Source organism: Anser brachyrhynchus (assembly GCF_964034855.1).
Source record: "Anser brachyrhynchus genome assembly, chromosome: 4".
NCBI classification, from domain to species: domain Eukaryota; kingdom Metazoa; phylum Chordata; class Aves; order Anseriformes; family Anatidae; genus Anser; species Anser brachyrhynchus.
The window spans coordinates 51351342-51363787 of NC_137698.1; the positions used below are offsets into that span (position 1 = coordinate 51351342).

General features: G+C 44.2%; 1 protein-coding gene across 1 annotated transcript in view; it reads left to right on the forward strand.

The window, feature by feature from the left end:
• Positions 1-12446, forward strand: part of SCFD2 (sec1 family domain containing 2) — a 194675-nt gene that overhangs the window by 82582 nt on the left and 99647 nt on the right. The window contains exon 5 of the mRNA XM_080589290.1: positions 3990-4239. Within this exon, the coding sequence (XP_080445416.1) occupies positions 3990-4239 (250 nt within the window). The remainder of the gene's footprint in view (positions 1-3989; positions 4240-12446) is intronic.

The following is a 12446-nucleotide window of genomic DNA, read 5'->3' on the forward strand; positions in this document are numbered from 1 at the left end:
GTGGCCTGTTTGTACAAAATAGCCTATTAAACTTGGCAATTGTTATTTGAAGTCCTCTGTAGCACCATTTCCCAAGAGATAAGGAAAAAACATTCCGGAGAAGTTCATACCCCAGAAAGACCCCGTGTGCGTTCCGAAGTTAACGGCTTATTATATCTCTTTAATTTCTTTTTCTTTCATTTTTACTTTGAAGATAAGAGGTGGCAATTGTTACTTTAAGTTGTTGAGTTGTAGCCTTCCCCTCAGTAAATCATCCTGAAAGTTTAGACCCAAATCTTTTTTTATCGTGTGTGTTTGAAAGTTTGCCTGAGATGCTGAACACGTGTGCTTTCAGGAGCTACCAGCTCCTCAAGCAGGAGCTGAAAGTGGGCTGGCTTTTATGACCATGTTGCCTGCCCACTGCTTCGTGCATTGGATAATTTGGGCATGCAAAATAGACTGTATCCTTTTCAAGAACTTGTCTTCCGTGTTGCAGGAGTATGCTAAGAGATATCCAGAGATGGGGTGAAGTAGGAGGTTTATGTGTTGAGGGGGAGAAAGGAAACAGACGATGTGCCAGTACCAGTAGGTGGTGGTCAGTGATATGTGGCACGGGGCTTGCCATTACGTGAAATTTAGATTGATACAGATTGAAGTTTGCTATCTATTCCAGAATAACTCCGGCTGTAGGTTAATTTTCTGTTCTTGGCGTTTTAGGACTGGTTGGGTTTTTGTTTGCTGCAAGTGCTTTCCTCCAAGGAGTTGCGTACTTGTTTCGTCTTCCTCCATTTTGGCATCTGCATGATCTGAAATCGATCACAGGAGCAGACAGCTGAGAACTTGTGTGTCCAAATGCGTCACTTTTCATAAAGAGATCAGGTGTGACTAAGCTGAGGGAGGTCTCTGATGAAATGGAGGAACCAACAGCCTTGTCATGAGGGTGGCCTGGCTGACCAGCACCAAACGCAGCGGACTGGCTTTCTGGGCAGAGCAGAGCTGGCACTTGCTCTAAGTGTGATTTAACTCTCCCTGCCCAAACACACATGTGGTGCCAAGCCTCCCAAATTTCTAAACGTTCTTTTTTTGTTCCCAAATGTTTTGACTAGTGGAGCTTTGTAATATACTGCTTCACGTCCAAAGTTGCACTTACCATTAGATTTAGCATGTGGGTTGTTAGAAAATTCTTCTCTGAGGCACGTATTGGAATAGCATCATGACATCTGACCACATTAAAGTCCCTAGAAAGGTTGGTCCATGGCAAAACTTGTATCCATCACAGGAACAGGGTGGGTCCCAAAGCTAGCAGAAGTGGTGTTTCCTATAGCACCATCAGGAAAAAAAAAAAAAAAAAAAAGGGTTTTGAGAGCCTAATTCCTGCTTTCTCTATGACTGAATCTGTAAAGGACCAATGTAAGTAAAAAAAAAAAGAGCTTATGAGATGCCTTTTAGTGTTCTAAGTTTGTCAAAGAACAGAGAAAACAAAATACAGCCGAGGCCAGGAGCCCCTGAAGAATTGCATGGAATATGGCAGGGGACAAAACTTCCCCTTTGTGTGCTCAGGGTTAGGCTCTGAAATCCCTGACCAGCTTAGAGCTAATGTTATGTATGCAGTTAAAGGCAATTGCATGATGTTGTTGTTGTATGAACCTGTATTTCTCTCTGTTTGGTTTGGTTTGGTGGTTTGTTTGTGTGGGTTTTCTTGCTTTCAGTGAGTCTATTTAAAGTATATATTATTGGCTGTGGTGCCTATTTACCGTGACTGGGCTGTTTGAAGTCAGCGCGGTAGCAACCGAGAACCACTGTTTGCTATCTAGATTCTTTGGCTAATGGGACATTCGATGTTTCCCTTTACACTTGAATCGATCCCTGCGTTTTTATAGGGAGCTGCTTGCTGATCGCAGGGCGAAAGGCGTGGTGCGGACGGTGGCGTTGCAGGAGACCTCTGAGGTCTGACAGGTCACCGCTGCCCGCTGAGGACGGCTGTGCCACTCTCCTCCTGCATCTCCTGCTCCTCCTGCTCGCCTTGCGCTGACCCCGCTCCGTACCTCAGCCCACCAACGAGGAGAAAACCAACTCGCAGAAGAAGGCGAGTGTGTGGAGATTTCACGTGGAGGTGTGCTGCGAAGGAGGCAGTTGAGCGGTGTGCTCCAGTATGTGGCTGTCTGGAGCAGCAGAGACCCACATGGTGGATCTAAACCCCAGCCCCTCTGTTACGTGATGTGGATGGCAGTGTGGCACTTCATGGGATTTGTGTCTGAAGTCTCCTTTTGACAACCACAGAAGAGCTGTGCAGGCACTTCTTTCTCCTCCCACTGAGGTGAGAAGAAGCAAGTGCAATTTCAACTCCCGAGCGCCTAGGAAATGTCAGCATAGGTGCAGATTTCCCCTCCTTTTCTCTACCAGCCTTCGTCTCCTCACAAGCACATTATGATGATCTCTTAGCCTCCTGCTCCCCCCTTCCACGTAACCTTTGCCTTTTTCACCTGACAGCCTGGATGTGCTGTGGGAATTAATCTGACCTACACAGCAAAGAAGGCTTTTTTGGTGGGAAGGACGCCTGCAACAGCAGCAGAAGCTGGCAAGTGTGCTGTGAAGGGGGCAGAGGGAGAAGAGCACACACAAGGCAGGTGATCGCTGCCCTGGAGAAAGACAGCGTGTCCTCACTCCTGTCATAGAGGTCCTCTAAGAAGCCATGCCAGTCACTTAAACCACGTGCTTCATGGGTGGTTCCCTCTGTTTCTGATTTTCTGGGTCTCTGACCTGAAAGCACAGGGTCAGGTTTGCAGATGTGCTGAGAGCTCCCACTAGCAACTGATGTCCGTGGGAGCCGGGCTTTGAACTCCCTGCTCAAGTACAAAGGCCAAGGAAGAGGCCCAAAATGTAGAAGACATATTTGACCTTGGGCTTTGCCATTTTTATCCATACTGAAAAGAGTTATGCTCCAGTTCTCTCATCCTGCTGGTACACGGAGAAGATCTAATCATTAACAGCTTTTTAAGTGCTAAGATGCTGCTATTGGGAGTGCCTAGGAGAAAACTTCCAGGAAACTAATGAATTTGCTGCCTGAGCAGCAATTAAGTCCAGGGACCATAAGCTGACAAATGAGAATGCAAATATTGATCAGTATTCCATTAAATGAGCACTGCCTACTCCATATGCTGCGTGGGGCAGGAGTTCAGCAGGGGAAAAGCTTGACAATGTGTGGCTAGAGACTTCCCAAAACTACATATGAGGACACAGATTACTACTGCACAGGTGGGCCTAATCCTGGCTAGCTGTTGATGTTAGCTCTGTATCTAAGCAACATTCCCTCTTGTAGTTTAAATAACACGATTTTTGTGTACAGTCCTTGCAATCCTTGAAATACGGGGTAGTTTGAGTCTCTGCTGCCGACCAATTTCTAAGGCCCAGTTCTGTCATCCTCCGCCTGTCCTGCAAGGTGCCATGGCTGTAGCACCAGAACCAAGAGTGGTTTGGATGCCTAACGTGGAGCGCTTCGGTGTCTCTTCCTTTGGGTGGTACTGGTCCTTCTAGGCAAATACTCTGAGAGTGGCAATAGCCAATGCTATTTAGGGAGTACACACGAATCTGGACTTTTTCTGCTGTCCATTCTCTGTGAACTTTCCCAGCATCTAAGTCTTTTACACTAGGAATGTTGGAGGATGCATCCCTCACCAGTCCTTTCAATGTCCAGTTACAGAGCTGTCATCCAAGAATTTGTTTGTCCCATTTTGAACCTGTTCATTTGGTTTCCACAACATCCTATGTGAAGTTTTGTACTGCAGCATGTGGTGAGCAGTAGGTCTACACTGAGCTTATTCATTGCTTCTGTCATTTCATAAGCTTCAGTCGTAGACCCCCCTCAGCCTTCTCCTTGACAAGCTGAGGAATCCTAGCATTTTTAGAATTGCCTTTCACCCAAATTCATTGCAGGAGTAGTAACTCATGTTGATGCGGGCCAGGAGTATGTCTGATGCTAACTGATAAGCCCTACACTTTCTGTTTTGCAGAGTATCGGAGAGTCAGAAATGCCCAGCGTGTTGAACCAGTTATTGACAATGATCAAGTCTTACAGTGAGAGGATGCCGGATGACTATACCTGTGAGGACTTCCTTGTCTTGCTGGTATACATGTATTCTGTCGTTGGAGAAATCAAAGGTGGAAAAGAGCTGGACAAAGCCGAAGAAGAAGTGAAGAAGGCTCTAGCCAAGGCTATTTGTGATGAACCAGAGCCATCTCCTTTGTTGCAGAAAATTACAGGTAGGATTCTGCTTGTGTGGTGAGAGCTTGGATGGCGATGAACATGGGAACTAGGAGGAGCATATAAAAGCAGCTTGACTCGCCTGTGGTGCAGAGGGTATGTGAGTAAGCATGAGGATTTCCTGTAGATTTGTTCCATCTCCGATGTTCATGTACGCCAAATGCTGACAGACTGTACTTGAATAGTGCTGAGTCCGATGAAAGCTCTACAGTTTGTCCTTTTTGTTAGAGATTGGCTAAGTTGGTGTGTTTTCATAAGGTAATCTTTTCCACAGTTTCTTTCATTGATCAGTGTAAAGTTGACCTTGGAAAGTCAAAATTAATTCTGGAAATGTGTTCAGTGAACCACAGTTGTTTTGTGAATACTAGGGTCTGGCCTGTCTGGCACAAAAGAAGAAATGTGTCTAAAACCAACATTGAGCTTTTTGCTGAGACGACATGAATGTTGGCCTTTAAAAATAGCACACTAAGACTTTTTTTAGGTGAGCACTCAGAGAGTAGGAAAGCCTTGACCTCTTGCTACCAATGTCACACGTGAGAAAAAAATATTGTTAAAAAAGTTCCTTAAAATGAATGAGCTATGGCTCGAGGGTGGCGTATCTGAATGGCGGAAGAGATCTGTCTTCCTGCTGTGGGTTTTCTTAATGTTTACTAATAGTGAACAGGTCATTGACCAGGTCACCTTTGAGATAGGGAGCATACAAATATAAATCAAAATGTTGTAAGGAGCTTAGCATTGAAAGCCTTTGCCAAGAATTTGCCTAAGTGGAGAATATCAAGGGCAGTAGAATAAAAGTGCTGTTGGTTATTCTGGTATTATTCTCTGTGGACACTTCTGCTTCAGAATACAGGTGTTCTCTGACTGGTCTGCTGTTGCGTTGAGTGTAAAAAATTTTGTTAGAAGATTCTTAGTGTAGAATGGGCATTTCAGCCATATTTGCATTGTGCTGTTATTTTAATCACCTTGCCATGGTGCCTGCAGTCTGTAGCTGTTTGTGCCTGGCAGTTTTTCATATGTTTTTTTTGACTTTTACTCTCCTCGTTTTCAATACGTACTGCACATCCTAATCCACTACTTGGCGTTTCAATTGCAACTTCAGTGGTGTCTTCTACAGGATAAGGTGCAGTCTAGCCCCTCACTTCTAAATCTCCATGTTCATATTTTGCCTTTTTTCCTGTGATCCTCAGTGTTTTGAATCACATATTTTTTTCTGTTTGTTGCGCCTAAGTGGAGGAAGATCTGAAATCTCTAAAACTTCTGTCCAGTACCAGAGAAGCCACATTTCTACGTACATAGGGCTTCCCTTGTTGCTCGCTGTGGTGGTCTCAGTTTATGTATTTGCAAGCACAGATGGAGATCAAAATACACATGGTGCTTGTGTTATATTACATAACCTGTCAGTAATTCCATAATAGATGAACATACTGTTGTGTTTGATTTTCAATATACATGCTTCCTGAGTAGAAAAATGAATATCTGGGTTTTCTTACTCAGTATCCGTGGAGATGAGCAGGTGAATGAATGTTTCAGTGCAAAGGTTCTTTAGTTTATGAAATAAAATTAATTTTCTGTTTTTACACAGTTGATGGACTGTTAGAAGCATAATGACTGAAGTATGATATTCACCTTCTTATGCATAAGTATTTGCTCTGCTATGTGGGACATGGGACTACGAACCTTCAAGTTTATCAAACTTATGGTTTGTATGAGCTGCTTTGGAAAGTTTTAATGTTGGAGAATAGAAGGGTTATTTCATTTTTTTGAAGTATTTGTGGTGAGTTGACTCCAGTCAGCAGCCAAGCACCCACCCAGCCGCTTACTCTTCCACCCCTTACTCCCAGGCAGGATGACATGAGAAGACAGCAGGAACAGAAGTGAAAAAAACTTGCAGGTCAAGATAGGTGAAGGAAAAGAAAGGAAAAAGAATAAGTGAAAAAAAGGCAATCACTCACCACCTCCTACAAGCAGACTGATGCCCATCCAGGTTCCAACCTGTGGCCACTTCAGGAGCTAAAACCCTATTGTCGTCTTCTTCTACCCCAGTTTTCATTGCTGATCATGACATTATATGGCATGGAGTATATCGCTGGCCAACTCAGGTTGTGGCAGCTGTGTGCTGTCAAGCTTTTTGCCCACCCTAGCCTACTTGTGGGGGAGGCAGAATGGGGGAAAAGGAGAAAGCCTTGACACTATGCAAGCACTGTTTAACAATAGCCAAAACATTCGTGTGTTATCAATACTGTTTTAACCACAAATCCAAAACATGGCACCATGTCTTCACTGCTGCTGTGAAGACATTTAACTCCATCCCAGCCAGAGCCACTTTAAAATCTTAATGGACGGTTAAAGCCAAGCATGTCATTGTTACGTTACAAGGTTAACTGCATAACACAGAGCCAGGATCCTTACAACCTTCAATTTCTGTATCTGTGTTTAGCAAAACCACATCTGTGCTTTTTGCACATGTAGATGACAGTATTGCTCCTTGCTTTCATGCCTCTTCCATTTATCAGCGTTCTTTGTTTTTACATCAAATTTAGAATGACAGTTCTTCTGACATATACACAGAAGAGGAAAAAAACATATTAAAACTTGTTGTCATGATCGAAAATAAGGATTGTCTTGGGGAGGGAGTTACAAAATGGAATTTCTAGGAATACCCCTTTGGTAGTTTCCAAGCCTTTATTCATCCAACAGCTTGTTTTCTCAGTAGGAGTGGAATTTGCTGAATTTGTAAATTGTTATGTTTGCTGAACAGATGAATTGAGAAGACTGACTGAGAAAACACGAGCAGCCTTAGACCTTCTTTCACGTAACCCGTATGTTGCCAGGCCTGTGTTCCACATCCTGCTCCCTTCTGAATCTTAGGCACCTTGCTTGCTGCTTCAGAGTTAAAGCAAACTGGGTTGGGAGCAGCCCTGAGGAGAGGGACCTGGGGGTGCTGGTTGATGAGAAGCTTGACATGAGCCAGCAATGTGTGCTTGCAGCCCAGAAAGCCAACCATATCCTGGCTGCATCAAAAAAAGTGTGGCCAACAGGCTGAGGGAGGTGATTCTCCCCCTCTCCTCTGCACCTGTGAGACCAATATAAGAAGGACATAGGCATATTAAAAATGAGTCTAGAGGAGGGCCACAAAGACGATCAGGTGGCTGGAGCACCTCTTCTGTGAAGAGAGGCTGAGAGAGTTGGGAATATTCAGCCTGGAGAAGAGAAGGCTCCAGGGAGATCTTATAGCGGCCTGCCAGTGCCTAAAGGGGCCTACAGGAAAGCTGGGGAGGGCCTCGTGGTCAGGGGCTGTAGCGATAGGACAAGGGGTAATGGCTTTAAACTAAAAGAGGGTAGATACAGATTGGTTATAAAGAGAAAATACTTGACTATGAGGGTAGTGAGGCTCTGGCACAGGTTGCCCAGAGAAGCTGTGGGTGCCCCATCCCTGGCAGTGCTCAAGGCCAGGCTGGATGGGGCTTTGGGAAGCCTGGGCTGGTGGGAGGTGTCCTTGCCCATGGCAGGGGGCTGGAACTGGGTGGTCTTTAAGGTTCCTTCCAACCCAAACCATCCAGTGATTCTGTGATTCTATGAAATCCAAACTGGGTCTGTGTACCGAGCACCTGCAAGCTTTCTTTCACAGCATAGCAGGAGTACTTAATTTGTAGCGGGGCTGAAAGATGGGGAATAGATGACAGAACCAGTTTCCCCTTTTGGTACAGTAGCTCAGCAGATATAATGCCAAGACATCATCTGCTTCCAGCAGAACGTGCTATGAACTGCACACCCGACCGTTCCTGTTAGCAGATAGAAGCTGGCCTATTGTCATGAATTCAGCCCAGCTCTGCAAGGCAGCAACAGCTGTGGACCTGTGTTGGTCATGTTCAGGACATACGGTGTTCTCTCATTATTTTACTTAGTTGGAAACAAGAGCAAAGCTTTGTTGCTCTTAAATGGCCACAAAAGTGAATTGGACCAAAATCTATTTCAGTAATTCTTGGAATCTCTCATTCATGATAAGAGCACAGCAAAATGTTCGCGATCTCTTATTGTGAGAGTTCCATCAAGAGAAATGAGAGGATTAATGTTAAATTGGACTTGTCAGGACAGAAAGCTAAGCCAGTATGCTGGGTAGATGCGAGATATGTGCCTTGGCTCACTCATCGCCTTCGTGTTCCCAAGTGGGCCTGCAGTTCCTGAGCCTTCGCTCTCCGTTCTGCAGTACATCTGCTCTTACTGAGTGGCTCAAAGGAAAGCGGAGCTGCAGGTTAAAGTTTCAAGCGCTGCTAATGATGTACGATCGGACAGTTTTTGTTGTAGTGACAGATAGCAAAATTCATTTTTGCCTTTAAAAAGGCATACAAAAGTAATACTATTTAGGCTGCAAAGCCAAGCACTTCAAAGTTGAGAAATGCCAGTAACTCCGTTTCCCATACAACCATTATTTGACTCCTGTGTGCACTGTAGTGCGGTCTTCAATTTCATGATTACATAGTGTATTTTCTTTGAGCAATTGCTGCTTTCACTGTATGGACTGAACACCACAGAGAACCAGAAAAAAAATATAGCTTCAGTTATTCTTACACATGATGAATAAGTACTGTTAAAGTGCTCTCCATGACTCTCCGTGTGATATTCAGCAAGTACCTTTCGCTGGGTCTCAGCTTGCAGTCTTTGCTTTGTGACTCATTTTGGACACAAAAAGAAGAAAAACATTATATACGTTTTCAGGTACTAGTGATTACATTTCTTTGAACAGAGAGGACTTTTTGCGCTGCTTCCTCATACACCTTGTGCCTGATGTCTTGGCTTCAGTTTGGTCCCAACACTGTACTAAGGCTGCTTTTGGATTCTTGGTCAATTTAAGCTGAAATTAAAAGCCATATCTCAGCTGTGGCTCCTCACTGCTGCCTTAGCCCTTGGCTTTCCTTTTCTCTGCAAAACGCGTAAGGTGTGCAATCTTGACAGATACACAGTTCTAGTTTCTTTTGTTGATCACACTGAATCACTTAAAAATAAAATGCAAAACCCTTATAAAGCCATTTCTGTCCTTCATTAAGGTTTTGAGGTCATCAGTCAAAATAATAGTTGGGTTTATTTGAGGTGTCTTTTATTCACGTTATACTTGTTAAGTACAAACTTACTTATCTTTCCTGAGCCTGTGCCTGCAGGAAATTTCCAGTGATGTGCCTGCCTCACAGAACTGGTGCAAACTCCCCCAAATGTGTCTCCTCGGTGCACACGGGGTTGTTTGTACTGCGTCTGTTTTTCTGTGTTATTGTAACGGGATTAGTATTTGCAGCAGTGGAAAAGGAAGGGATTCTCAGAGCTGTTAGCCTGTCCGTATAGCTGGACACACTAGATTTCCCCGAGGTAGCCTAGGCTATTACAGCACTCTGGAGAATACGCTATGGTGCAGCACTTGCGTAAGCTTATATTGTGAAAGATGCATAAGCACTTGCAATTTCCTGGTTTTTGAGTGTTAGGCTTTTCAACCTTATCGTTGCCTGAACATATGTTTTCCAAAATATATATAGTACATCAACATTTGCATTTACACCTTAGTTCATTGAAGCACTGAAAAAATCTCCGAACTGTTAATTAACTTGAAAATGCAACGTGTTAGTCACCCAGCGAGATTTAGGAATATGACAATATTTTTGCATGCTTAATAATATAAAAATCTATTGGTGGTGTTGTGTTTGATGGAACTGTTAAATAATACGTGTTGTGGTAGACTATCTTAATGCCTTGGGTAATAAAACTGAATGTAACAGTTCCAAGATTTCTCATGGGTGTAATTTACCACAGACATATGTTCTTCATCACAGTTTCCAGCAGAATGTTACAGATTGGAGGGGAAACAGAATAGACCAAAACATAATGGATAATGATGCTTTTCAACTGAATGCTGGATTCGGAGGCATTTTTGGGGGGTCTTTTTGGCAGCTGTTAAAAAAAAAAAAAAGATGTAAAATATCCCCTTTGTTTTTTCATCTGATCTGCTCATGTAGTTTTGTAAATATCCACGCAGAGCCGTGTGCAGCTCAAAACCCATCCAAAAGCAATGCTAATAGACTGAAACTGTATGTTTTCAGCAGCTCTGCTCCATCTCCTCCATCTGTGAGCCTCCGCGGGAGCCCTGCGGAGCAGCTGTGCCGCGGGTGGCGAGCTCTGCGGGGCGGCGAGCAGAGCCCCCTCGAGCAGAGCCGTGGCTCTGTGCCGGGAAGTGCCAGGTAGCAGCATGTAAGAAGTGATTTTTTAAATTTTTTTTTAGCCCCGAAATGGACTTCTGGACTTTTTTCCTTGTCTTTTCTAAATTCTGTGTGCTAAAGTGTGGATGTTGCCTTATTGCATTAGAAGCATGGTGTCTCAGCTGGAGTATTCTGCTTCCATTCACAGGCTACCTGGTGGCATCATTACCTTACCCCTAGCTTGGCCCAAGTAACATGAATCCTAAAATCAATACTGGCAATAAGCATTTGCGTTCCTCGACAGGGACAGCCAGTTCTCTGAGAGATCAGAAACCCTCGCTGCTGTTTGGCTGTGTTCTTGGCTTCACTGCTGTTTTGAAGCTTCCCAAACCCGGTTCTCTGATGGGTAGGTAGCTCCGGACCTATTTCCTTTGCTGAAGTTATAATGGAGCCCTTCTACATGTCATTGAATGTGCTGTCCCGCTTGTCTAGGGACACAGGAAACCTCCCTGCCCCTTTTTCACAATGCAGAGGTAGCTCGGTTATTTGCTAGTGATTTCGTCCCTCCCCCAGCATTCGTGCAGTTCGGGAAAATATCATGAAACTACCATTGTTTGAAACCATAAAATCCAAGGGTAACATCTGTGTGATTTTAAATTCTACATGATTTCAGAGTAGTTGCTTTTATCAAGAGTATTTCCATAACGTGAATAAAGTTTCCACGAGTTCAGAGAAAAGCTGGCCCAATCACTGCCTTGTACTGTAGCTTATTTCCATGTAATCCATGAGTTTAACAACAGAACTGATAAAAGAAAAGTCATGACTTACTGGCAACCTGTAGACAAATTAGAGGAGAATTATTCCAGTATTTCAATGTAGTATAGGTATTTATACTAAGAAATATAACTGGCTATATTTATCTAAAACAAAGCTGCAACCAAATTGTTTCTTGTTATGATTCGGGGAAAAAATAGAAACATCTAAATTAAAAACCGTCCCTTCTGAGTTTTCAAAGAAATGGAATGCAAGAAATTCAAAGTTCTTCTGTTCTTTATTTTGAAAATTTAGGCAAGTCTTAAGCTGTGCTGTCTTCCAGGCCTTCTCAAGCTCCCATTTTGCCTGTTCACACTCCAAGAGCTCCACGTTTGTATCATCTGCATAGAAAATAGGAGCAGCGCACTAGCAGTGCTGGCTCCTGCCAGGGCAGTCCTGCCTGCCGGGGGCACAGGGCTGGTGTAAGGACTGCTCCTTGCTTCCAGGCGTGTGGGAGAGTCTGGCTGCAAATAGCGTTAGCAAATAGGGATCAGTTCTCCACCAGAGCTAACGTTATAAACTAAACTGTTTATGTTAAAAGTTCATAGAGTGGGTTACAGAGGGTGGGGGAATACCTCGACACGTCGAATAGCTAAACATTTTGAATGTCCAGACAAGCTGCTCTCTGAAATACCGATTAGCTCCTTCATGTCGCTGATGCTAAAGGGTCATTTTGAAATCATGACGAAGACTCTTCCCAGCGGGTTCGGCCACGGTTGTCTGTGTGTGATTACGGGCTGTGTGGTTCAGGTTCTTTCTCTCTGCCATGCTGCCTGTCCCCGGCAGTGGGAAGAGATGGCTTTGCACCGTGTAGCCCTCCCAGGCTAGTGTAGAGATGAGGCCAGTTCCAAAATGTGAGTTTGTTGCTCAGGATACTTTTTTTTTCTGCTGCCCCAGCTGCTTTTATAGGCACCTAAAATACCCCTCCCTCTGGCTGGTAGGGTGTGTGTGTGTGTAAAGCTAAGCATGAAGATGACCTCCTGGTATCTCTGTTATTTTCTTGATGTCTTCTGGCCGTGATCCAGTGGAAAGTATTTGTGGTGCTCAAGTCCCAGAGGATGGTGAATCGGACTTTGCGGCAGGCTGACTACCATTTGTCCTGCCAGGAGCACCAGAAAAACATGAGAAAAGCTGCGTGGAGAGGCTGCGTGAGAGAGCTCCTGCAGTTTAACACTGAGATGTTTCCACTGCTTGAATGTTTCAGTCCTTTGCTT